This window comes from Calidris pugnax, unplaced genomic scaffold (assembly GCF_001431845.1).
Source record: "Calidris pugnax isolate Ruff unplaced genomic scaffold, ASM143184v1 scaffold69, whole genome shotgun sequence".
Taxonomy (NCBI): Eukaryota; Metazoa; Chordata; class Aves; order Charadriiformes; family Scolopacidae; genus Calidris; species Calidris pugnax.
The window spans coordinates 2,874,887-2,902,175 of NW_015090859.1; the positions used below are offsets into that span (position 1 = coordinate 2,874,887).

A 27,289-nucleotide genomic window follows, 5' to 3' on the forward strand; every position below is an offset into this window, starting at 1 on the left:
GTTTGGGAGCTGCCTTTCAGAGCTACAGCATGGCCAGAAAGCTCATTTCAAGCTCAGGTAATTTTTGTGTTTATGGATATATCTAATTATATGTACAACTAATCGAGGTAAGACAGTGTGCTAGCTAAGAACTTTAACTTAATTTATACTTTATTTTTTTTTTTTGCGGAGGTGACACTTGTCAAGTGTGGTTAATATTGGTTTCCTGAATATTGCAGAGCATGAATAATATGTTGCTTTAATCTGCAACATTGCAATTTATTGCCTTAAATTGTTCTTCCTAATAACAGATGAAATACTATTTCAGTAGTTCAGCTTAAACAAGCAATTTTCGCAAAACAGTTTCCCTCTTGGATCTTTTTTAAGTGCTATGAAATAAACAAGTGTGATTCCTGTTTGAAGAGTTTGAATTTCAGTGGGAGGTGCTTTCTAGTAGTTCTTTTCGAATTTCTTAGGTGCAAACAAAGTAATTCAACAGAGCAGTCCACATGCATTGCCTAGAAAAACACCATTTACAAAATGGAAATCATCAGTAAATAAAGGTGTAGACAAAACCAGGTTTTATTTATGATACAGTGAGGATGGAATGTAATTACAAAAGCCAAGAAGCAACCAAAGCAGGAGTGAGGTGAACTGTTGAAAAATCTTCTCATTGCTATAAAAGTCTCTTTGATCTCAGTTTTAAGCATTCAGGTATGTAATCAGACTGTGTGAACATGAAAATTGCAGGTGATCCTTCTTTTTGCCCCCCTCTCTTGCAGTGGTGACACACAACTTTGGGTTAAATGCTTCTTTCTACAGAAGGAAAGAGCTAGTCATTCTGGCCATTTTATCAAGCCTAGCATGCAGTAACCTGGTTCTCTTTGGGAAAAGATGGGACTAAATAAATGCCTTGCTTCATTCCCCTTTGCTTTTGGAAGGATGGCTGTGTGCAAGTCGGGCTGGTGGCCACCCCGTTGCCACATGTCCCCAGCTGCCAGGACAGCATGCCTTCAGGCAGACAACTGGCAGGTCTGGAAGTTCTGTGTTGGAAGGTCATGTACATTGAGCAATACGGTCTCCTGTAAAACCTACCCTACGTGTGATGGCTGCTCCAACAGCACGTGGTTAAAATGTTTGTGCTGAGTGGCTTGGTTTCAGAGAGGAAAAAAATGCAATGCAAAACCAGTTGGTGCTGCTGCGTGGGCAGTGTGATACAGATGGATGTCCACAACACAGTGGAGCAAGAGACCTCTAATGACCCTTTGGCCTGGGGTATGTCTAGAAAAAAAGTTATCAAGCTTGTAAAACAAAATGTTGATCTTTGTTATATAGTCTCCTAATCAAAATAGGAAGAGTTACATTTTGGGAGGCTTCTGCTATTGACAGTGGTTAAAAGTGCTAAAGCATTGTGAGGCTTGAAAAAAACAAATGCAATAAAAAGAGAATTGTTGTGGGTGTGTTTGAAGCGCCCAAGCACAAAATGCCAACACCAAAGTTAGGTTTCAGTGCTGGACATAAGCCATTTCCAGAGTATATTTTCAGAATTTTGCAAGGGTTTAGCACTTTGATCACCTTGTGTTAATTTTTTTACTGAACAGCTGTTAGTGTTTACTGTTGTGACAAATACAGTTAATAGAAAAGATACATATATTCTCTTAAAGTAAACTTAGTGGGTATCTGACCAAGGTACCCATTTTTTATTGAAGGTTTTTTGGTGTTTGAAAGCTGCGAGTATCTGTATCATTTGGCAAATGACATAATGTTAGACTAGCAAAAAATGTGAATATATACTGTATAGTAGGAGAACACAGCATTAGATCTGTGTGTTACACTTAATTTGCTTTTACGGACATTTTTAAAAATTAACTTTCTATTCAGCTTTTGAGGTAATAAGTTAAAAAAGCACCAAGATGATTTATTCAAATGTCTAACCCTGGGAGAAGGTTCCACTGTATAGGAACTACATGGTAAGCAGGTTCCTTATACTGTGAAACGCTTCTATAAATTTTTCATACAGACTTGACATCTGCTGATATGGCTTCGGATGAGTCCTGCCTTGAGTGTATCTCCTGAGGGCTTGCTTTGGAAGGGCTGGTCGATGGTAGTGAGCCAGAAGCTGTATTTATTTGCAAAGTAGTGACAGGTTCCGCGTGCGCCATTGCATTCGATGAAGGGAGTCGCTCTGAAATCTTCCAGGCAGCTCCCAGGAGAAACCAGTGACTGTCCTCCACCTTCATCACCAGCAGCAGTGTGCTAAAGGAGACAAGGAGGGCAGTGTTCAGAGTACAACCTCAGACAATACTGTCAAAAACTTATGTGTGGGAAAAGAGAAAAAAACAGTAGAATAACTCCCAATTCTTATCTCTGGAGCAGAATCCTGAAACTTTGTAAGGCTTAAGGATTTGGCTGTGATTTAGCTAGACAAAGGAGCTAGCTCATATGTTGATGTCACTTTAAAATCCTTTGGCAAACAGCTTTTCTATAGCTAAGATTTTCACCGTGTGGGAAAAGAGAAAAAGCAGTAGAATAACTCCTAATTCTTATCTCTGGAGCAGAATCCTGAGACTTTGTAAGGCTCAAGGATTTGGCTGTGACTTAGCTAGACAAAGGAGCTAGCTCCTGTGTTGATGTCACTTTAAAATCCTTTGACAAACAGCTTTTCTATAGCTAAGATTTTCACTGTTGGAAGTTTTACACTTGGAGAATCATTTAGGTGGGAAAGGCCTGCTGGAGGTCACCTCAGCCAATGCCTTGCTCAAAGCAGGGCCAACTTCAAAGTTGCCCTTGGTTGCTCCAGGGCACTGTTGAGTTTTTAGTACCTCTAAGGATGGAGTTTGCACAACCTCTTCTTCTGTGTGATTGCCCTCACTGAGAAGAACTTCCCACCATACATCTAACTTTAATTTCCCTGATTTTAAAGTCTGTCTTACTCTGCATCGCACATGAGGAGCGCTGCAAAAACAAAATTAGCTTCCATACAAATAACTAGTTTCCTCTATGGCATATTCTTTGACAGCAAATTGCACCAAAATCACACCTCTTCACACCACTCGACTGTTACCTTTGGCACATACAGTGGTAACGAACTGAATGTTACTTTTGTTCTGTCAAAGTCATCACTAACAAAACAGATATTTTCTCTGTCCCTTTAAGGGCTGTACAGCTACATTTTTAAGTGAAGCTGTTTAATTTTTTTTTTTTTTGTTAAAAACGGAAAGAATTTGCAATGTAAAACAAAGCAACTGGAAAATAAAGTTGTTAAATAGTTTTGTAAATGTAGGGAGAAATCTGGGCACATCGAGTATGTTTGCCTGCCTATATGTTTTAATAAACACTGTATTATAAAAATACAAGCCATAACTGCCTTGGCTTATGCTGCAAGAGGCCCACTGTGTTCACACAAAAGAGTACCAGCAGTGCCCACCTTTTAACAGACTAAAGGACTTTGATATCTGGCTAGTGTTACATGTTGCTGAGATTTAGATAGTGGGTTTTTTTAAAAAAAAACCCAAAGCAGCAAGTAGTGCTAAGGGACATGGTGTAGGGGATGACTTTGTAGAGTAGGGTAGATGGTTGGACTCTGTGATCCCAAGGGTCTCTTCCAACCTAGACGATTCTATGATTCTATGATTCTAAGTACCTGTCCCCCCAAGAACCCCACCCAAATACCAAAGCTGCAGCCCACCAGACTTGCTAAGATATGAAGTTCAAGAGCAAAACTGTTCTAGCATTCCTCTACAAGGACAAAGCTGGTAAGAAGCAGCATAAACTATTAATAGCTTTGAGGCCTTTGCAGTTGGAGCTGGAAAGCAGTTAATAAAAACTACATGTGCTGTTTGAGCTTGGGAGCAGACCCCCTTGACAATCTCAGGACGAGCACTGACATTCCTATGATTCTATGATTCCTGTGCTCAGTGTACAAGCTCCAACTCAATGCCTAGAACAGCTCTTCTTGTATTGGCCACAGCATTTTATCCTTCTGCAATGCTTATGCCACCCTACCTTTATAGGATGCATGATAGTGGAGGGCCTTTGCTATGTGAAATCTTACTGACTTGTACGGCTGTTTGGGCAGGAGTCCATGGTGACTCCCTTCATGATTATGCCCTACCCAAGGGAAAGGAGGTGACAAATTTAAGCCAAGGAAGCAAAGCAGTGTGTACTCTGAGATAACCACAAGTGTGCTGTACTTCTTCCATAGTTGCCCGAGAAGCAAAAATGCGTACACGAAACACTTCACTTGCTCTGAACGCTAGCTGGGAAAACGTGAACTTCTCACTGTATGTTCCTTGGTGCTGGCAGACTTTGTCCTGGCAAAAAAATTCTTGCTAAGGTGACAACTTTGCTCTTAACAATGCTCAGTGTTTACATAAGGCTTTGCAAACATTTAATTAAGCCATGGCATTCTTGTGAAGTAACTATGAGGTTGGTATCAGGGCTTTTTACAGAAGCAAAAGAAAGGTCAAACACAAGGCTGGTCAAAAATTTGACCTGTCTTTTCTCAAAGCACTTTTTTCTGTAACTAAATGAAAAATATCAGAGGTCCATTTTACCTTATTTTCTGAAAACATGAAGTTTTTGGCTCTTGACAAATAAATAGTTTGCAGGTAAGATTAACTATTGTTCTGTGATGTTTTCTGCCAGAAAAATCTTTTTTTTTTTTTTTCCCCAACCTTGTTTACTTCAGCATTCAGTCTAGTCTTTAATGAGCTAACAACATGGGCAAACCGTTGCAGGTTTGGACATCAAGCAAGTCAGAAAAATGAGCATCTGTCAGATCATTCCCTAGCACATTCTATCTGCTCTTTGCCACGTTAAGCCCTCCAGTGCTTACACGATCCCTCTGTATGGTCTTGCAAGAGAAGGTCAGGCCCTTCAGCAGGTCTTCCATTGCACACCTAACACTAAGCTCTTCTGTAACAACCCATTTCCTAATGACAAGATCACAAGATCTAAGAGATTCTATAAGCAATGGGATATACAGCTCAGCTCCTATTGCCATCAGAGATCCAACACTGAAGATGATTTCTAAAAACAAGAGGAGGCTGTCTCCATTCTAGGTGAAAGACTTTGGCTTCTACCAAGTACCAATGATATTGGTAAGAGGAAAAATTTTGGCTTTTTTCTTCTAGATCAGCTTCTTAATAGTGACGCACCTAAGCAACTCCCAATCTTTAGCTCTGAAAATGCTTTGTAGGCTACTATCACACCTCACTGCAATTTTATTTGCTAATCCACAGCTGCCCTTGTGTTCTGCTCCAAAGCACTATTTTGTACATAAAGTAACATCGCACATGAGGAGCGCTGCAAAAACAAAATTAGCTTCCATACAAATAACTAGTTTCCTCTATGGCATATTCTTTGACAGCAAAACTGTTGGAAGTTTTACACTTGGAGAATCATTTAGGTGGGAAAGGCCTGCTGGAGGTCACCTCAGCCAATGCCTTGCTCAAAGCAGGGCCAACTTCAAAGTTGCCCTTGGTTGCTCCAGGGCACTGTTGAGTTTTTAGTACCTCTAAGGATGGAGTTTGCACAACCTCTTCTTCTGTGTGATTGCCCTCACTGAGAAGGACTTCCCACCATACATCTAACTTTAATTTCCCTGATTTTAAAGTCTGTCTTACTCTGAATCGCACATGAGGAGCACTGTGAAAACAAAATTAGCTTCCACACAAATAACTATTTTCCTCTATGGCATATTCTTTGACAGCAAATTGCACCAAAATCATGCCTCTTTACACCACTCGACTGTTACCTTTGGCACATACAGTGGTAACGAACTGAATGTTACTTTTGTTCTGTCAAAGTCATCACTAACAAACCAGATATTTTCTCTGTCCCTTTAAGGGCTGTACAGCTACATTTTTAAGTGAAGCTGTTTAATTTTTTTTTTTTTTTTTAAAAACGGAAAGAATTTGCAATGTAAAACAAAGCAACTGGAAAATAAAGTTGTTAAATAGTTTTGTAAATGTAGGGAGAAATCTGGGCACATCGAGTATGTTTGCCTGCCTATATGTTTTAATAAACACCGTATTATAAAAATACAAGCCATAACTGCCTTGGCTTATGCTGCAGCAGTGCCCACCTTTTAACAGACTAAAGGACTTTGATATCTGGCTAGTGTTACATGTTGCTGAGATTTAGATAGTGGGTTTTTTTAAAAAAAAACCCAAAGCAGCAAGTAGTGCTAAGGGACATGGTGTAGGGGATGACTTTGTAGAGTAGGGTAGATGGTTGGACTCTGTGATCCCAAGGGTCTCTTCCAACCTAGACGATTCTATGATTCTATGATTCTAAGTACCTGTCCCCCCAAGAACCCCACCCAAATACCAAAGCTGCAGCCCACCAGTAAGCTGTTTAATTTTTTTTTTTTGTTAAAAACTGAAAGAATTTGCAATGTAAAACAAAGCAACTGGAAAATAAAGTTGTTAAATAGTTTTCTAAATGTAGGGAGAAATCTGGGCACATCGAGTATGTTTGCCTGCCTATATGTTTTAATAAACACCGTATTATAAAAATACAAGCCATAACTGCCTTGGCTTATGCTGCAAGAGGCCCACTGTGTTCACACAAAAGAGTACCAGCAGTGCCCACCTTTTAACAGACTAAAGGACTTTGATATCTGGCTAGTGTTACATGTTGCTGAGATTTAGATAGTGGGTTTTTTTAAAAAAAAACCCAAAGCAGCAAGTAGTGCTAAGGGACATGGTGTAGGGGATGACTTTGTAGAGTAGGGTAGATGGTTGGACTCTGTGATCCCAAGGGTCTCTTCCAACCTAGACGATTCTATGATTCTATGATTCTAAGTACCTGTCCCCCCAAGAACCCCACCCAAATACCAAAGCTGCAGCCCACCAGACTTGCTAAGATATGAAGTTCAAGAGCAAAACTGTTCTAGCATTCCTCTACAAGGACAAAGCTGGTAAGAAGCAGCATAAACTATTAATAGCTTTGAGGCCTTTGCAGTTGGAGCTGGAAAGCAGTTAATAAAAACTACATGTGCTGTTTGAGCTTGGGAGCAGACCCCCTTGACAATCTCAGGACGAGCACTGACATTCCTATGATTCTATGATTCCTGTGCTCAGTGTACAAGCTCCAACTCAATGCCTAGAACAGCTCTTCTTGTATTGGCCACAGCATTTTATCCTTCTGCAATGCTTATGCCACCCTACCTTTATAGGATGCATGATAGTGGAGGGCCTTTGCTATGTGAAATCTTACTGACTTGTACGGCTGTTTGGGCAGGAGTCCATGGTGACTCCCTTCATGATTATGCCCTACCCAAGGGAAAGGAGGTGACAAATTTAAGCCAAGGAAGCAAAGCAGTGTGTACTCTGAGATAACCACAAGTGTGCTGTACTTCTTCCATAGTTGCCCGAGAAGCAAAAATGCGTACACGAAACACTTCACTTGCTCTGAACGCTAGCTGGGAAAACGTGAACTTCTCACTGTATGTTCCTTGGTGCTGGCAGACTTTGTCCTGGCAAAAAAATTCTTGCTAAGGTGACAACTTTGCTCTTAACAATGCTCAGTGTTTACATAAGGCTTTGCAAACATTTAATTAAGCCATGGCATTCTTGTGAAGTAACTATGAGGTTGGTATCAGGGCTTTTTACAGAAGCAAAAGAAAGGTCAAACACAAGGCTGGTCAAAAATTTGACCTGTCTTTTCTCAAAGCACTTTTTTCTGTAACTAAATGAAAAATATCAGAGGTCCATTTTACCTTATTTTCTGAAAACATGAAGTTTTTGGCTCTTGACAAATAAATAGTTTGCAGGTAAGATTAACTATTGTTCTGTGATGTTTTCTGCCAGAAAAATCTTTTTTTTTTTTTTTCCCCAACCTTGTTTACTTCAGCATTCAGTCTAGTCTTTAATGAGCTAACAACATGGGCAAACCGTTGCAGGTTTGGACATCAAGCAAGTCAGAAAAATGAGCATCTGTCAGATCATTCCCTAGCACATTCTATCTGCTCTTTGCCACGTTAAGCCCTCCAGTGCTTACACGATCCCTCTGTATGGTCTTGCAAGAGAAGGTCAGGCCCTTCAGCAGGTCTTCCATTGCACACCTAACACTAAGCTCTTCTGTAACAACCCATTTCCTAATGACAAGATCACAAGATCTAAGAGATTCTATAAGCAATGGGATATACAGCTCAGCTCCTATTGCCATCAGAGATCCAACACTGAAGATGATTTCTAAAAACAAGAGGAGGCTGTCTCCATTCTAGGTGAAAGACTTTGGCTTCTACCAAGTACCAATGATATTGGTAAGGGGAAAAATTTTGGCTTTTTTCTTCTAGATCAGCTTCTTAATAGTGACGCACCTAAGCAACTCCCAATCTTTAGCTCTGAAAATGCTTTGTAGGCTACTATCACACCTCACTGCAATTTTATTTGCTAATCCACAGCTGCCCTTGTGTTCTGCTCCAAAGCACTATTTTGTACATAAAGTAAGGACTCCAGATGCTGATCTGACAAAAGGCAATTTTCTCTGCAATTCACAGAAATTTTGTTTCTCCTCTTCTGCTTCCTAGAAACTAGTTTTGTAGTTCCCTGATTTCCCAGTATGATGCATGGTTTTGGTGTTGCTGGATCTAAAACAGAGCAGCCTTCCCAGTATCTAAGACTCAAACTTAAAACCCAGTGCCACACAAAATGTCACACTGGAGAACAAATACCATAAGGAAGGAATATCCGATCCACAAACTGCGCCAGCCTTCAGGGCAGTGAGGAATAGAAGCTTCTTGGCTGTGGACAGCAATTGCCACAGCTGGGGCCTCACAAACTGAGCAGCGACTGATATATGGCTTAATGTCATCTTCTGCCACAGGCATCATCGGGAGAGGTGCTGTAGTTGAGAGCCAGTAGGATTTATCATTCCGACTTGCATAATAACAAATGTCCCCAGGGTTACAGTAGAGGAATGGCATGGTACTAAACCGAGCCAAACATGAGCCGGCCAGCCCTGTTAAAAAAGAAGAAGAAGAAGAAAAAAAAAAAAAAGAAATGATGGCAACCGTTTTCACAGAAGACAATGCACGTTTTCAGTTCCCTGCTCCTTCCCAAGCACGTGTCAGTAAAAGCCTGCAGTCCAGAGTGTTTCCCTGGCTTTACAGGTCCCCCTGAACAACACTAATGACTTGCAGCAGCTCTTTCAGGGGCACTCAATGCAGACATGCAATTTTTATCTTCTCTCTTCCTAAGTCTGTTTGCTGAAGTCCCAGCTTTCTCTAAGCTCTATTTTTTTTTTTTTTTTTTTTTTTAATTTCAGCGAGAGAGATGGAACTGAGGCTGCTTCCAGCAATACCAGCACCTACCTAGATCCTGGTTGTGTGCTTTCTCTTGTCCTTCGAAGTACAGTAGGCTGTATCCACTCCAGAGTTTGTTCATGCCAACTGGGCACATGGGCTCTTGATCGGACTGGCTGTGCTTCACCAGCAGGTAGCCCATGCTAACGCTGCGACCCGGCATGCCTGGGAGCCCGGGGCTACCGGGGCGGCCTGGCTGACCTTAGGAGAGCAGGGGAAAAGAAATGATACAGCTTAGTTTGTGCTCCCACACACGCTCTGATGCCAGCTGATGTTTCAGCTAAGCTGCGGGCGAACAAAGCTCAACTGCGTGACGCCTCTTCTCATGGCAAGTTACTGTTCACAGAGCTGTAGTTCTAGGATTACAGCAGTTGCTTTTGAAGTAGATCGGTTCTGGGTCAGGCTCCCTGGTTTCTAAGATGATGTTTTTCACTGTCAGAGCCAGAGGAAACCACATATAAAGTTCTGATGAATTTTAGCATACTTTATACAATACAGATGAGCATATTTTCCCTTTAAAACTTTTTCTTAGTCCAAGATTAACTAATGTTTTTTGAATTGCTTGCATTTGTTTCATATTGTTAAAACTGTGCTCTTTAAAAAGGTTTGAAAGCCTTTTTGTCTGTGTACTTAGCTAATTGAGACAGTAATCATTCTGCTTTTTGATTGGATAAGGACACAGGTATTTCTTTTACTTATACATTCCCTTAAACATCATCTGTCCAAATATCACCTACCCAACTATTCGTTTCCACGCTAGGAAAACACAAGGCTTAAATACTTACGAGAAAACCAAGATAAAAATACACTCGGGTCAAAACAAACTCACTCATGTGAGTGGACTGATATATACAACTACCAAAACTTATTCTGAAAATAATGCTTTAAGATAACCGTTAAAAGTTAGTTAATTGTGCCTTGTAAAGAAGCTGTGAAGACAGAAACTTTCTTTTCCCCTCTCCCCATCCCAGTAACTACACAAGGATTTCTGGCAGTGAAAGGGGAAAAAGGGAAGAATTGCTGTGCGACATCTCTTACCTTCAAATCCCACCGGACCCTGAAAGCCTGCTCCTCCTTGTTCACCTCTGGAGCCAGGAGGAGCTGGAATGCCACCCCTGCCTTGGAGTCCTGGCTCTCCAGGTGAGCCTCTGAAACCTTGCATCAACAACAGTTATAAGCACAATGACTGCAGAGATATCAAGATGCTACCCACTTTAACACGTGCTCTACTTGCATAAGTTTGGTCCTATCTGCCAGCTTTACCAAGTTACACTAAAGGCAAGATCCTATGGTTTTTGCTAGGGCAAAGAACACTGACTTCATTGGAAAAGGTTGCTGGGATCAAGACTACATGAGCCCCACAACCCTAATCTTTCACTTTTGCTACCACCACATCTCTGGTGAAGCTAGTAGCAAGAGGTGCCCTGCATTGGGTCCGTCCATCACTAACACTACCTCCCCTGGGTTGACAGCACACCCATAAGGAAGTGTGCAGTTCCACCAAAGATGTTCAGTCTTGATTTAAGTGAGATCCGTATCTGATATTGCTTTGGCTGTGTGAGTATTGTCAAAGTTTTCTCCTGTTGTGCTTATGCTCTGCATGCTGAGAGGAGGAAGAAAGCCAAGTCTTAGCTTTGAAAGACGAAGATTTGACTCTCCTTTCTGATGTATAGAATTTAAAGTAGAAGGGAGCTATAGTAGGTATCTGTGGCCTTGTTCTGCTAAGGGGAACTGAGCTTTCGCTCCATATGTGCGATTCCTACCTGGATCGCCTGGTGGACCCTGAGGTCCCATTTCTCCTGGGCTTCCTTGAGGTCCTATATTTCCACGGGGACCTGGTGAACCTTGCTCAGCGACCAGCCTTGGAGGAAGGGGGGGCAACCCAGGAGAACCTGGAGGGCCCTGAAACCCTGTAATGGGAAGCAAGATGAGATAGATTGATTAAAAAAAGGCAACACTGTATTTTCCTTAACCTGCTTTCATCCACAGATACCTTGCTGTCACTTGGCTGCACATGTGAGAGAGGGACTGTGGTCTGCAACTCACCACCTTGGGTAAGCCCAAAGATAAACAGAAGGAAATGAATAATGTTACTGCTCCCTCACGTATCACATAGGGAGCTGGGAAGTTCCCCCCAAACAGCCAATAGCTCTCTGAGGTGCAGCACCACCTTTTGGTGGTCTTCTGGAGACACAAATACATGATGGTGTAGATGGGAGTGAAGGATTTAAAAGGTATTTCTAAATATCCAGTATGTCTACTCTGGAGGATTAATTCAGATCAGGAATTATTCTTTTTATTTAACCCTGAAAGTGGCTCTGATTTTGGAGTTGGCACCTCATACAAAATAAATTCATAAATGCAAAAAGTTGACTACCCACGTTATATTCAAGCACCTGTCTGCTGGAATTTGCCAGGGCTCACACAGTCATGCAGGTGGGAGAAGACTCCTGAGATCCTCTAGCCCAACCTTCTGCTCACAGCAAGGGCCAGTTAGATCAGGCTCTGTGTAGTTGCAGCATGAGGGGTTTAGAAAGGAGTCGCGCATCTGACTGCACTTACTCACCAGTCATTCCTCTGTCCCCCTTGGGCCCAATGGGTCCCAGATCACCTGGAAATCCTACGTTGCCCATGAAGCCAATGACACCTTGTTCACCCTTGCGACCTTTAATGCGAAATGACATGTGGCATTACTGCATTTCAACACAGATCAAGTGAGTGCAGAAGTCATATTATTAAAATGGTACAGGAGGTTCCCATGCCTCCAGCCATGATCAGTGTTTCCATCCTTACCTTTTGGTCCAGGGTACCCGGGAACACCAGGTCTCCCATCTAATCCAGGATCACCTCTACTTCCTTTTGGGCCAGTTTGTCCACTCACACCTGCTTGTCCACTTTCTCCTTTGCTTCCTGGTGGAGCCGGTACTCCAGGCTGCCCCTGTAGTCCTGGATAGCCTGTTTAGAGTGCATATAAGTTGTAATCTGTTTATACTTAAGACCTGGGTACACACAGCACTATCTAATTGTATCCCATCAGGTTTTATTTCCTTAATTTAAGCGGGGAGCTAATGCGTAGCTCCTCAATAGACTTATTCAGCTCTCCTGTTCCTGTTCTCAGGCTGGAATTACCCTTCTGCTGCAGCAGTAGAGGAACTGGAGCATGAAGCTCCCACAAAGCACAGTGTCATCTCAAGCAAGATTTCAGCAGAAGTGGGGGGCCTGCTGACATACAGCCCTCAATGAGCTACTGCTTCCCCAGCAAACGCCCCACTTCACTGGGTGCCTTCCTGCTTAATCCTAAATTCTCCAAGTAACTAGAGAGAAATCAAAGCAGCGAGTATCTGACTCAGTGCCAGGTGGTAAATAAGCCAAGGACTTACTGTTCCGTGTATCTTGGTGCTTCAGTTTAACATCTGGATACAAATAACTACTTCATGCTGTCTTGGGAATTATGGGAACAGCTTCTTTTTCCAGAATTACATATTGCCTGAGGCTAAGCCTGGCAGTTTTCTGTTTGGTTACCTCTGCTGCCTAAGACGACATTTGGATCTTATTTCTAAGGAAAGAGAGACTTTCTAACTTGGGTTTTGAGTGGGACATCTCTCATGCTGCCCGTTGAAGCTGGATCACGTGTGGATACGAATGCAAGATGCATGTGGCAAAGTATGAGCGAGCCATTCCTGTCTCACCATTTTGGCTGGGAGATGGTGTTCCTGTTCCAACTCTCCTGACTGCTTCTATTTTTATGTTTTAATCCAATGGCTGCTTGGGGAGTAGGAATCTGTATGCAGAGTTAGGCCAACTAATCTGCACACTTAGGTATTTTGTTGTTTTTAAGCTGGTTTGCCTGTTTTAAGTTTTTGCTGACTTTACATAAAAATTTCCATGCATCGTATAAAGGTGACAGTGGGACACCTGCAGCTTCTGCTACAAGCTCTTCACAGCAGCACTACAGTTTGAAATGACTGTGCAGTCCAATAAACAACAGGTATATCAGCCTCTAAATATAGAGAGAAACAGAGTGGCCCTTTCATATGTGAGAGAGGCAGAGTTACAGCGTGGGCTTTTAGAGAGAATAAGAGCTAATGCTTCCTAATGTAACTTAGTTTGCATGGTAATTTCACATAGGAAAATTTTGTAAGTGATGAAGAAAATATTCTGTAGATTTGCACGTCTGCCACAGACCTCACATTTTAAAGTACTAAATTAGCATAATGCTTCTGAAAGTTTTTAAGAGAATTCTGGATGATTAAATCTGTTATTTGCATGAAAATCAAGCCCTTCCATCAGGACAACCTGGAGGAACTGCCTTTTGCTTTCAAGAGATCTGTCCCCATTACCTTATGCACCATTAGTTCTGTCCAACAATTATTCATGCACTTTAGTGTTGCATTTTGTAAGAATATTTTACTGAATCAAGACCGAAATAACAGTGACTGCTGTTTCTAACCCGGTACTTAAACTTCTATCGTTGTCTGAGGGCACAACCTTGTACTTAATCTTTTATTGTTGTCTGAGGGGAACAAGGTGTGAATTACCTGGCACTCCGTCTAGACCTGGGGAGCCTTTATCACCAGGATATCCTGATATATTTGAAATCCCAGGAGGCCCTGGAAATCCTTCCTGCCCAGGAATGCCAAAGGGTCCTGGGACTCCTGAAAGGAAGAGAAGAAATAATCAGTACTGCAAGGAAAATGCACAGTTGCAATTATAAGGACTCACCTTAGACTAAATATAAAGAATGAGATTTTCATAATGGAAAACACCTGCAGTTCCCACTGATTTTTGGTTTATTTTTTTCAGATGATGTTGTGGAGGTTTTTCTTAAAAGAACCAAATGCTACTTCTGTGCCAAAGCTCTCTGGATAGCTAATTACATATCACTGTGTGGAATGCTAATAATCTTGTGCTTGCCAGGTAAAATATTATTTCAAGATAGGAAGTACTCAAAAATATCCTAGGTATATTGAAGCAGACAAGAAAGCACCTTTGTTATTCTGTGCCCTGCGGAGTCAGGGATCACACTCACTTAGGGTTTTTGGGGGTCAGTTAAAACCGAAAGTTTGAGTCCAAGAAGTTCTCTATAGATGAGAAGTGTTAAATGGTCAAAAATCTGGCCCACCAATGACAGATTATTATTTTAAGTAGATTCAAGTTGTCAGGAAGCCACAACCCCCCTTTTGTTTATTCATTTAAAAAAAAAATAAAAATGATTCTGACAAACAAACATGAATAAGTGAAATAAGTGTTTCTCCCAGGGCTTGATAATAAATCTGTGAATGGTGTTTGATATGGCACAGCATGTTAGAAACAACAGAGTGTACCACAAAAGAACAGGAATGAGCCATTGAACCAAGCAGGCAAAGGCAGTAAGGTTTTATATCCTTAATGTCCTTATATCCTTTATGTCCTTAATCCTTTCAGAGCCAAAACATTGGGAAACTTTTTTAAAAAAAACCTGTAATTAGTTGATTCACCCGTAACATCAGTCTGGTGGCTCCCTGGTGCAGAAGAACTGGTGATGAACCATACTGAGATAAGCACAGCCTACTACAGCAAGGTGGGTTTGAGCTGGAAGGCTGGATGCTTATGTTGCACAAGGGATGAAGGTTCCCTGAGCATGGAAATAGAGCCCAGGAGGGCTCAGAGGGACAATCACACATTGATGGACAGTGAGGCTTTCAGAAGAAGGGCAAACATTGATGGATTTGCAAAAAAAAGGAAGAAAGAAAAGCCATAGTGTTTGTTAGAGCTGCAGCACTAACTCCAAACGGTGACCTTCCTTCCCCACATCGGGAGCTCGCCTATACAGCTGTCTGCGCTACACCGCGTTCTGTGACATCCGTAACACCCACAGCTGTAACAAATAGCAAGCAGATCCCATTCTCTGGAGTACGAACCTGGAACACCTCTGTCTCCCTTCTGACCCGGCGGTCCTCGGCTGCCTTCCACTCTGCTGGGCTCTCCGGCCTCCCCTTTGTCCCCCACTGCACCCGGGAAACCCGCAGAGCCGTAGCCATCCGGACCTGTTGGGGAGGTGTTCAAAAATGAAGATGAAAGCTGAAACGTTTCGACATCTAACAACATACCAGCTTGCTAACGTACCCGTACGGAGCATATGGATTTACCAAACACACAGTTAAACAAAGTCACGTTGCAGAGATCTCCCTGACCAAACCTGCAGCCAACGAACGCAACGTTGGGGCCATGAGCAGGCAGAATAAGAGCCTCACTCACCTGGTGATCCTGGTAAGCCCTTAGTGCCTGGTAAACCATGTAGTCCACTGATTCCTCTTAAGCCAGGCAAGCCTGTTAATAAAATTACATTCATGATGATCATTAATAGTTTCTATGAGTTTGTATATATTCCTAGGCAAAAAAATTAAAATGCTTGAATAAATACTATTCCTTGTTAAAAATCTTGTGCGTTGTATGCAAATTAGTTCATTACAATAAGCTTATTATGAAATACACCACACCATGGTTTTGTGATTGTCAAATTTTGTTATTATCCAATGAACTCACTATGAGATATTTTTTAATCTCTCTGATCCGTCTGGTAGCACGCCATTAGTTCCAGTCTTGCTGCCACAATTTTGTTAATAACCATTTCGTTTTTCAAAATCCTCAAACCAAGATAATTATGGCATAATTGTAGGCTCTAAATGTGATTATAATGATGCTCTCTTCAGGAGAAATTCACTCCGTGTCATTTAAGAAAAACAACAAAACCCTAACAAAATGTCTAATAGCTGCTGCTGCTGTTACAGGTGAAAATTTATCCCACCTATTTGTACCTGTCAAAGTGTCAAGCGTGATGTTAAAACTAGACAGGTATCTCTAATCAACGGCCAGAGCTCTGGAGGACAGTACAGCCTTCACAAAAATAAGTGTCTGTCTCTCTCTTCACTGCCTATAAAGGCAGCCTTCATAACCATATTATCTTAGATTTGATGCAGATTCAGATAGATGAATCTTACTAGAAGCAGGGCAATTTCTGGCTGCACTGTGGAAAAAAAATCTGCTGACTTAATATATTAAGGAATTAGGTGGCAACCAATGTGATTCTGTATCCTGTGATACAAACAAACGGCTTCATTTTAAACTATCATCTGTATTTGGATAGCAGAATTCTCTCTGAGCTGTAAGTAATTTATCCTTAAAACCAGACGTTGGATCAGTTTGCAGTTTTAGATGATGATGTAAGACAAGTATATTTTTTGTTATCTATTGCCACATTATAATATTCTAATACTGATATCACTAATCTTGTTGCATTTTAAATAATTTTTTTTTGTTTTTTTCTTCCCAGCCGTCATGAAAGGTGAAAATACTTCCTGCAAACTGCTTTCCTGCTTGAGGGAGGTCATCAGCAGTTGAAGTGAGCTCAGCAGACAGCAATCCTTCAGAAGCCATAAGGCAGAAAGCAACCACACGGGTCTTCGTTAATGCACCTGGACCTCATGGGGCGTAAGTGTTTACTAGAGGCAACTCTGCCACTCTGAACTGCAAAAAAGCCCCCTTTCTTTTTCACCCTAAAGGAACACCAGGAAGTGCTCGCACTGAAATGACTGGATAGCTGAAGCTGTGTAAATACCTGCTTGTCCTGGTAAGCCAGGCCAGCCGGGAGTTCCCCTTTCACCTTGAAATCCAGGCGTCCCAGGGCTTCCTTGCTGCCCTGGGGGGCCGACCAGTCCTGGCAGACCTGCGCGACAGCCATGAATCGTTGCTCGTCAGTGTCCTTAAAACCAATAGCCCAAAAACATGGACTTGTGCTGCCTTCATTCTCTCGGGTAGCAAAATGAAGGCTTTTCCCTCCTAACAACGTTGCATGACACTGCACGGCTCATCCAAGCAGAAGAAAACCGAAGTGAGCAAAGGTAGGAGAGACAAGGTGTAACAGAGCAATTTGTCACAAACTTCAGGTGTCTGAGAAACTCATACAGTTGGGCTCCTCCTATTAAAATGATAATTTTACTTCTATTGCCAGTTACAGTGAGTAATTTCATTTTTGTGCACCTCAGTTTTCCCTTCTGCCACATCTGTTTTGCCTTTCCAACTGGAAAGCTGGTTGGAAAAAGACTGTTTCCCAGTGAGATACCTACCGAAACTGCTCCAGTCTTGGCTGGAGTTTCTAAGCCCTATAATTAGATGAGAAATGTGGAGCAACTGTTCTAAAAGAGAATTTTCATGATCTTCCTGCAATAAGACATGTTCTTAAACCCTGAGTTTATGATCCAGCCAGAGCCGAACCTGACTTTGGTTCCCCAGAACTCTTGCACAGTTGGCCAACGAGCCTTGCTCAAAGGATCCTGAGTAACTGGGTCCTGGGGGATATTGACTTCATTTGTATCAGAAGAGAGCATTGAAAAGCCCATCTCCTTGTAGTATTGAGACAGCATTAGAATACCTGAGTAGGCCAGCAAAACAACACTTTTACTGGACAAATGATCACTGTAAAAAAGGTAAAACTGGTATGAAGCAGAGTTAGGCTTTCAAAGTTTCCTCTTAAGTTCTACCATGAGTTCCACATCCTTTTCACTGCTCTTTACCAACTTACAGAACGATTAACATATTAAAAAAATTAATTACTTTCTTTTGAGGGAAATGAGATTACTTTTTCTTTCTCTTCTTATCAGTTTTATTCTTTGGAGTGTTGAAGAGAATATTTTACCTTCCTGTCCCACAGAGCCAGGGACACCCTGTGTGCCCTTGAGACCTTCAATGCCAGGGAAACCAGGATCACCGCCTTCGCCTTTTTGTCCTACACCTCCTCTTGTGCCTGGAAAACCACAAAACCAGTACATTCTTTTAATAATCTCTATACGACCCTAAGCTAACAAGCACAATGTGAAGTTGGCTACTGAACAGGTCCTGGTCTTGCCATGTAAAGACATTCTTCTAATCACAGTGCTTGCATTATCTGTGAGAATGAATAGTCATCTACAACACAGTGGCCAAACCATCATTGAATTTGTTTTTAAAAGTACCCCCCAAATGATGTGGAATATGACACTGATGTTCAAGTGTGCCACATGTGCCAGGAAATTTTAATACATTACCAATCCAACCCAATATGAAAATCAACCTGACTCTACCATCTCATCTTCCATAATCACAGCCTGATATTGCTCCTTCCGTTATCAATGGCCAAAAATTATATAGGAATGTTTACTAGAGTTGCCTGTGATTGATGTTTACTGCTATAACTGTACTTTCAGTTGAAGAGGCAAATTTCAGCAGTAAAATTAGCAGACACATTTCAATAAAGAACAGACGAACCTCTTCAGGAGCTGTCATGACAGCAGAGGTTCAACAGCCATCAAAAGCCTACAATAAGCTCCCCCACCCTTCCTCAGTGGACTTAAGCATGTGAAAAGTAATACATCCAGAGAAACTGTGAAATCAATACCTGTTAAGCCTGGCACACCAACTTCCCCTTTAAGACCTGGCATTCCTGGTAAGTTTATAGTATCTCCTCGCTCACCTATTTCAAGCAAAAATGAATGCATGAGTAGTAAGGCTTTAATTTAAACAGTATTTCCTGTTGTTTCAAAGGAATTGCAAATTCCAAGGCAAAATTCAGTAATTATTATCTTTCTAGAATTAAAGAGGAGTAAGTTAAAGAAACATAAGAGTCTCCAGAACAGCTGCCCTCCCCATCATGGATGGATTTATCTATGGACTGTACAGATTGCATGAAATTACCAGTATTAACCTTTTCACTGCCTCCCACTTATACAATATCATTCTGTACGAAGACTCTTTAAGACTGAAGGCCCCCTAAGGCTCTTCAGAACTTAATGCTGAACATTTGATGGGTAATGAATAGAAAGAGCACTCAGATAAGAGAACAAACTCACCTATTTCACCATGTGAGCCAGGAGTACCAAAATGTCCTGCAACTCCTGGAATACCCTTTTCTCCCTATCATATGGTTGAAAACAGGTATCAGTTAATGACGATGAGGATTAATTCAACCTCCCAAGCAGCACAGTTTGGAAATACTGAAAAAAGGCTTACCATTTTTTAATTTCCCTAGTACTTGATAATTTATAGTCATTTAGCTGAAATGAGTTGAACCAAACCAGTACAAACAAAGGAACAAGTTATGTTTGCAAAGACTGAAGTTTGAAATTGAGAACATCCTATTACACATATATAGAATCATAGAATGGTTTGGATTGGAAGGGACCTTAAAGATCATCACGTTCCAACCCCCCTGCCATGGGCAGGGACAGCTCCCACTAGACCAGGTTGCCCAAAGCCCCATCCTACCTGGCCTTAAATATTTCCAGGGATGGGGCATCCACAACTTCTCTGGGCAACCTGTTCCAGTGTCTCACCACTCTCACAGTAAAGAATTTCTTTCTGGAAGTGGTGCTGATGCTATCTGGTGCTGAGTACTGCAGTCCTTGGTTAGGAAAAAGTCCTAGTGAAATCTAAGGGCAAAGTGACCTGAGAAAGCAATAGATTTTGGCTCTCTCAAACAAATGATGTCTGTGAGTCTACTGTCTACTGAGTCTACTGTAAATCTCTTTATCTTTCCCTCTTTTCTCCTGGGAGCAAGAAGCTGGGGGAGAGCATCTGTCACCATCATAAGCCAATTTAGCCTAAACTACAACAAAGCCTTTGGTAAGAGTTTATTTCTTCCAGTATGACTTATTTTGCAGCCAAAGTGGATCACAGTGAATTACCCTCTAGGAGCTGGGATTCTTAGACTCTTTTACTGTTATTTGAGTGACAGTGAGTAATTTTTGGCAGTGGTACTATCAAGTCCTGGGAGAAAAGGAAGAGTAAGTCCAGCACTGAGAATAATTTTTAATAACAGCTATGGTAACAGGACCACAGACCTAGAAGGAACTGTCTGGATCCTCATGGGCAGAAAGCTGGCTTCTGAATTTTGGATGTCTTCCAACGACAAAAGAAAGGACTCTGCTTAATGAACATTAGCAGGATCAAGCAAAAATGTTTGATCCATTTATTCAATTTTTATGGTGTTTTTATCTTTGCACTGTAGCTGTTCAGCAGAATTTCAAGGGGTGAACGCCACTCTCTAGAGAAGCTGAATGCCAGCACAAGGACACCCTCAGGGGCACGAACTCACCCTGCCTCCTGTGCTGCCAGGGAAGCCTCTGATGCCAGGAGAGCCTGTTGGACCAGGATACCCTTTCAGACCTGTCAGCCCTTTCGCGCCGATGTCCCCTTTCACACCGGCCACATAGCTGGGATGCCCAGGGGACCCTGGAGTCCCTGTCTTTCCGGGGATGCCTGGCATTCCCTTGCTACCTGCAGGCGGGGAAGAAGAAAAATAAAGAAGACTTTATTATCAAAGCTGGGAAGACCGATTTGCAGTTGCTTGTGTGTAAGAGGTTTTCTGGCTAGCAGCCTTCTCGGAACATGGCACCATGATGCGCTCCTGCAAAAAGGCAGCCCAGACACACAACGTAACCCTGCAAAGCTTTCCTCAGGGATGGCTCTGTGAAACCCTGCCAGAGACTTTGCTGGGGGAGGCAGGGGACTGCAGAACAATATTATGATGAGCGGGGAATATTTAATGTGGTAACTGAGAAAAGACACCACTCAATACTCCTGAATGCGATTTCTTCGTGTTTGTTGTGACCACTGACCTTTCAAGCCAAATAATCCCTTCGTGCCCCTTTCTCCAACATCTCCTTTTTCTCCTTTAACTTCCATCATCATGCTGGGCTTGAGCTTTGGGGGTTCTCCTGGGGGACCTTGATCTCCACGGTCACCTAAAGGATAAAAAACCCGACCATGTTACAAAAAGCTAGTCAGCAGCACTGTGTTGGAAAAAGCGAACAGAAGAGCGAGTTAAGCAAAAAAGGATTAATAGGTAATCTTGCACAAACTATGGAAAATCCATTTGCATAATAAGTTACCTGTGTCAATACAACGTGTCAGCAGAACAGTCAAGCATAGGAAAACATGAAAACGGAGTTAAACTTTTGTACGTACAATCCTGGGGAGCTGGACCCAGTGATAGATAATTTACCTCTCTGCAGATCAGTTAGGTATCATGTGTTTACAAAACCCAGAAAGCATACTGGAGAAAGTACAGAAAAGTAGGTTAGTTCCAGTGAGAGGGAAACTCTCAGTCAAAAAGCCCTGGGTGAAAGAAAGTGTTGGGATTTGTTACTTTGTTCCTTTGCTTAATTTGAAGATTACTGGTGACATGAGTAAATAATATCCTGAAGAAAGGACCTAAATAGACTATATGACTGTCTTTAGCCCTTTGTGGGACGCAGAGACAGGCCAGCCACCCAGACTTGTCTCCTATGATCTTACACTTCTTCACCAAGAAGCATATTTGCACTTTTCTTCACAGGGGCTGTTTTCACACCTGCCTTTTGCTCAGACCTCCCCTGAATTACTGGGAGCACTGTTTTGCAGCTCTTGAATTGCAGACCAATTTTTCTGAAGTAGCTGTCTCAGGGTCTCTAGAAATAACATTTTGGCCTCGTGGTAAAGTGTGTACTTAAAGATAACTGTATGCAAATAAAAGAGGACTACTTACAGTATTAATTTCACCGATGATGATATCAATTGATACATTTGTGACTTTTAACTACTTAATTGCCTGGTTTTCTGAATATTTCAGTGCCGTTACAGCACAACCAGAGCAAAATCTGATTCTTTTCCCCCAAACACCTTACGGTCCCCAGGAAAAGGCTCTGTTGAGTTCTGCATGTGCCCAGAGGTGCCACTGTCTGAGCTCAGCTGAATAATGAGATGTCTGTCTCCAACCCTAAACGTGTGAAGATTCACAAAGAAGTAACCTTTCCCTGAGCCTAAAACCCAGGCCTCCCAGCCAGAAGCCCATGTGTGAAATAGGTGGAGGAATGTCTGAGCTAAATTTAGCATGTGAAAAATGTGTCTTCTTTGTCTTTGTGTCCTCGTAAAATAGTTCTCCAGATGTGAAAAGCAAACACACTGCTACCACCCATTAGCAAATACCTTTAAAGCCGCGTGCACCCTGTGCGCCTTTATCACCCTGAGCTCCTGACGGGCCAGAGTCTCCTCTGATTCCCTTGATGCCTGGTCTTCCTTTTAGGCCAGTCATGCCTTTGAAACCATCAATGCCAGGTGAACCTCTTGAGCCTTTAGAGAAAGAAAAGGAAGAGAACTATTAGCTCACTCAGTTTTCTGCAAACTAAGTAAATGTTGACCAGCAACGCATGTCTAAAATGGAATGAAAACTTCAATGCAGCAGTACCCATTTTTGGTTGCCTTGACACTTAGGGAAATCTGCAGCTCTAGATCAGGCACCCAAGCTCTCTGAGAGGTAAACAAGAGCAGGGGTACACTGAATTACCTAAACTGCCCAAAAGGAGATGCCGTGGAGATGACCAGAATTTAGTGTCTTCTGAAAGATCAGTTCAACTCCTCTCCTACAGATAAGCTAGAGAAAGGTACCTTGTTTCACACAAGGTTTTTAGTGAGTCTGTTCTACATGTAGAGATACAAATCATGGGTCTAGGACTGGCTGGCCTTTTCTCACCAAATATCCCCATACTCCTCTTTTCAAAACATGAGGATGCTGTTTTAAATGGGTCATGCTAACAAACAGATCTTCATTCCTCTCAAATGAGAGCCGACCAGTACTCCAGAGCTGTCCTAGCAAAAAAGTCCTAGCTTTCCAACTGATGAAATTGCAACATGTGTTTTTAAACATGCAACCCCCCACTTTGTGTTTAACTTGGCTTCATATAGAGTTGAATCCTGTTGAAACTCCCTGTATGATGTAGACAATTTGCATTATACATAGCGTTTTTGTGGCTGCCAAGTGAGAATCTCGCCTTCTGTATATGTAATATTATTATGCTGGTAAAAGTCAACATCAAGGTCTTTTGTCTGGAATTGCTCAGTACACAACTGCCACCTTCAAAAAATTTAAAACAAAGGTTTGGGGAAACATCTCTTTAATTTCACTGAGAACCCGTGGGACAGGGACAAGGGAAAGACTTTTGGAGAGAGAAGAGAGTAAATACTGCATAATTTTTAAAAGGAGAGATAAAACAGCCATTGTCCTTCCAAATAGGGCTGCACGTCACAAGCTAGCATTTTGCCAAGCATGACACAGGGGAAAACAGACAGTGATTTTGGAATATATTAGGCCTGTGACCCTAATTCTTCCATTTTAAACAGAGGTAGACCAGCAGAGAAAGTATCCTGTTCATCTCAGCACAGAACAGCTTTAAGCAACAAGACTTTTTTCAAAGCAGCTGTCCAAAGCTCACCTTTATCTCCTGGAAAGCCATCCATTCCGCTTATGCCAGGGGGACCAGTCACGCCAGGTGTACCTTGTAATCCAGGGTAACCTACATCACCTTTGTCACCAGACAGACCTTTCAGGCCCACAGGGCCAGGAAAACCTTGCTCACCATCTTCTCCCCTAGCACCAGGGGGACCTGCCAAGTGAACATACGAATAGGGAAATTAAAAAGTTTTTGGACGTACATGATGATTTCATACAAGGTAGCTCAAGAGGAAGAAAAATGTTATCCTACCCAGCTTCATGTTGGTGGGGGAAAATTAGGATTTTTCTCAGTAAAGAACTGCAGAAATGGTTATAAAGACAAAGCAGCTCATCAATGCAAGCCAGTTTCACTGTCACCTTGGTTCTGTACCCACTCCCAATAGTGGTCCCAATAGGACCTTCCCTTCCCCTCCTCTTTAGAATTAAGCCCTTTTCCATAAGACTACTCCCATTTGGTAGCTCCCTTCTTGCGATCTACAACCAGCAAGCTCTGACCTGGCTTGCTAGGTGGCTACAGAAGAAGGAGGAGCAGCTCTGCCTGGAGGACGATCATCACCCCCTACTTCCCACCTGTGATACCGGCACAACTTGCAATCACAATGTCTGCACTATTACTGTAACTTCCCTGGCAGGGAATTAACACAACCCCATGCTTAACTTTCTGCTGTGGAAGCCATATAGTTGCCCTGCCACAGAGAACCGGCAGGAGGAGTGACACAAGACAGCAACACTTCCTCACCAAGAGGTCCTTGAGATCCAGGCCCACCAGCTGGCCCAGGGTTTCCTGGTGGCCCTGGGAATCCACGTGTTCCTGGTGTTCCCGGCAATCCCATCAAACCAGGGAGACCTTGTGGCCCTGGATCTCCTTTGGATCCTGGCAAACCTGGGTTACCATCCGCTCCTAAAATACCATAATCACGCATTAGAGAGCATAAATATCTAGAAAATTGATTACTACATATCACTTCTGCATGCACTAGTCTTTATGTTTTTCCTCTGAAAATTCAGTGACGACAGGAGAAGCAAATGGAAAGACTGCTCATTATTTTAAAAATAATTGATGTTACCAGTAGTGATCTCAATAGTTGCATCAGAAAGATTGACTGGTTCTTTCAAATCAATGGAAGCAATTTGGCACCAGGTGGATATAGATGGAGCAGGTCTCTTCCACTTTTAACTCAAATAATTCCGTATTTCCTGATCTCTCTCTTTATCACATAAACCTTTGTAAGAATCAAATTAAGCGGCTGACTGAGCCACTGAAATAATGCTCTGTATCTTTTCTAAAATGTGATAGGCAGGGATGGGAACATTTAAAAGAGATGGTGGGTTCTGGTTTCATGTTATTGTTCAGAAATTTTCAAGTGAGTTTGTTACAAGGCATTGTTATAAGATTCATACAAATTCATAAGCAAAAAGGCCCTGATTCTACATGACTTAGTGCACTGGGTGAAAATCTACATCTTGATGATGTAAGAGCAAAGAGGGTGTCAAGATTTAAAAGGCAATCCCTGCTTTGCATTCAGATTACAGAAGCAGCAGCGTACAAGACCTCAAAAGTACATGGCACTTAAAATCCAGGTGCAGTGGATCTGCTTCTCTTTATTCAGCTTTTACATCAGTGTAGGTCCATTGGCTTGACTAGCTAAGTGTGCTTTATAACTGAGGTCACATAAGGTGAGTTTTCTCAACAATAGAATACAGGCTTTAGTTCCCTATTCTGAGGCTTTAGTAGTTTAAGTGGCATAAATGATACAAAGGAATCACTAGCCACTTTATATAAAACTAAAAAGCCATGACTCGTAGAAAAATTCACTTTTGTTTTTGAGCCATTCTTTCAGAACTGTAAAATAAATCAAGAACAGAAAAACTAGTAATGCTTTTTCTTTTCGCTGTACTTATTTTTTGTTATTACTGAAAACTGAGTTCTACAGAAATGCTTAGAAGGAAGGAATAAAGCCAGGCTTTTTTTTTTTTTTTTTTTTTCTTCTCCTTTTGAAAACTCTTCTTCTGAACATCCCATCCAAGTTACCAGTGATTAAATAATTACAACTCTCTCAAAATAGGACTATGGCTATTTTGAAAACTATTTGTCTTTCCTTTTGTCTACATTTTGCTGAAGAGCATGTCAGTATGTGTTGTGTTAAAGCAGTGCAAAGGTTAGTAATGTCTTCTCAATCCATGTTTTACCTTGAATTTCTTCCCCTTTTCAAAGGTGTTAGTGATGTTTTTTGCCTTTTCTCAAACTTGCCGAGTGCCACAGAGCTGCCTTTATCCCTTTCCTTCACCCTGGGGTTCTACTAAAGGTAAAACCAGCTCTCCTCACTTCAAATAACTCGCGTAAGATGATGCTCTTCTTTTCTTCTTTTTTTTTAATTTGTATTGAAAATCATGAGAAGAGTCTCCAAAACAGGTTCCTGTGACATACCGCCTTGTTTTGAGCTAGCCCCACAATTACTACTCCTTTCTCACTTCCACAACAGTGCAAGGGGGTAATCAGCAGTCCTATATTTAACTATGTGTCCAAATGCTACTGAAACTGTGTAACAGGGAATGCTTGATTCCCACATTCGCTTTTGTCACTCTCTGAATTCTATTGAGGGAAGACCTTCAATGTCAGATTTTGTAGAGACACTATGGTTTTCTCTGTTTTCTACAAGGAATTTAGCCTGGTTTTTAAGCACTGTGAAACAATGAAATAAAATGAACACCCTAAAGTTATGAATAAGTACATAATGTTATCTTTTCCTTGTTCCTGCGTGCCCAAAGACTGATGAGGTAAAATGGATTATAAACATTTACTAAACACTATGTCCTCTTAGTTAAAACTTACAAATTCTGCTCTAATGCAGTTTGCTATTCTGCAAAGCCACGTATCATCCAACCATCTTCTGGTGTGGGAGAAAATCTCAGTATTATGCAGTATGTAAGTGAAAAGTCAGGATAATAACTACATCACCATTCCCTTATCTACAGTGGGAAAAATTAACAGCACATCTGAAGACAACAGAGATGAGCAAAATCTGTTTCTCTGGTGTCCTGTTGTAGCTGATTTCACGTAGTGTGATGTGAAGGAATGCTGGTCATAAGGAATGGATCTCCAGAAGGTGTTTGGAGGGGCCAGGCACATTGGTAAAGAGGTAGTCGGGGAAGGGATGGGAAATCATCAGGCACTGAGATTTGATGCTAGGGTCATCAACGTGTCCTAACTACTCACATTTCTGTGATTTGGCTACATTTAAATCACACTCTTACTCAAGAATTTCTTTATTTGAAGTAGCTGTTACCTCTGATTCCCGGTATTCCTTGGTCTCCTGGCAAGCCTTTCAACCCTGGGAAGCCGGGGAGTCCAACATCCCCTCGGGAACCTGCTGCTGCTCCTAAAGCATCACCAGGAAGTCCCTTCTGTCCTGCTGCTCCCGGAGCACCGGATTTTCCTGTAAGTCCTGGGTGTCCCTGCAGTCCAGGTAGACCGTTCGGGCCCCTGTCTCCCCTGGGCCCAGTAAAACCTATAAATAAAACAAGGAGTAGACATCACAGGGCTCACTACAAATGTTGGAGTTCAAATCCTAGATCCATCATTGCAACACCTTGGATACGATTGTAATTTCCCCTAGTTCTTATCAGAAACCTATAGAATCACTGTGTTTTTAAACCATATAGCATTTATAAGAACATTTGACCAAATGTGGATATTGGTAGAACTTACAGGTGAC

General features: G+C 41.9%; 1 protein-coding gene across 1 annotated transcript in view; it reads right to left on the reverse strand.

The window, feature by feature from the left end:
• Positions 1 to 537: 537 nt before the first annotated feature.
• COL4A2 (collagen, type IV, alpha 2) overlaps positions 538 to 27,289 on the reverse strand; it is a 153,936-nt gene continuing 127,184 nt past the window's right edge. The window contains exons 28-47 of the mRNA XM_014944116.1: positions 26,861 to 27,082; positions 24,313 to 24,474; positions 23,554 to 23,724; positions 22,271 to 22,414; positions 20,923 to 21,048; positions 20,400 to 20,581; positions 19,156 to 19,219; positions 18,705 to 18,779; positions 17,967 to 18,074; positions 16,890 to 16,997; positions 15,530 to 15,601; positions 15,193 to 15,318; positions 13,831 to 13,947; positions 12,086 to 12,247; positions 11,859 to 11,957; positions 11,056 to 11,202; positions 10,331 to 10,447; positions 9,302 to 9,493; positions 8,663 to 8,949; positions 538 to 2,235 (exon numbers count right to left, since the gene is read on the reverse strand). Of these exons, the coding sequence (XP_014799602.1) occupies positions 1,981 to 2,235; positions 8,663 to 8,949; positions 9,302 to 9,493; positions 10,331 to 10,447; positions 11,056 to 11,202; positions 11,859 to 11,957; positions 12,086 to 12,247; positions 13,831 to 13,947; positions 15,193 to 15,318; positions 15,530 to 15,601; positions 16,890 to 16,997; positions 17,967 to 18,074; positions 18,705 to 18,779; positions 19,156 to 19,219; positions 20,400 to 20,581; positions 20,923 to 21,048; positions 22,271 to 22,414; positions 23,554 to 23,724; positions 24,313 to 24,474; positions 26,861 to 27,082 (2,936 nt within the window). The 3' untranslated portion in view covers positions 538 to 1,980. The remainder of the gene's footprint in view (positions 2,236 to 8,662; positions 8,950 to 9,301; positions 9,494 to 10,330; positions 10,448 to 11,055; positions 11,203 to 11,858; positions 11,958 to 12,085; positions 12,248 to 13,830; positions 13,948 to 15,192; positions 15,319 to 15,529; positions 15,602 to 16,889; positions 16,998 to 17,966; positions 18,075 to 18,704; positions 18,780 to 19,155; positions 19,220 to 20,399; positions 20,582 to 20,922; positions 21,049 to 22,270; positions 22,415 to 23,553; positions 23,725 to 24,312; positions 24,475 to 26,860; positions 27,083 to 27,289) is intronic.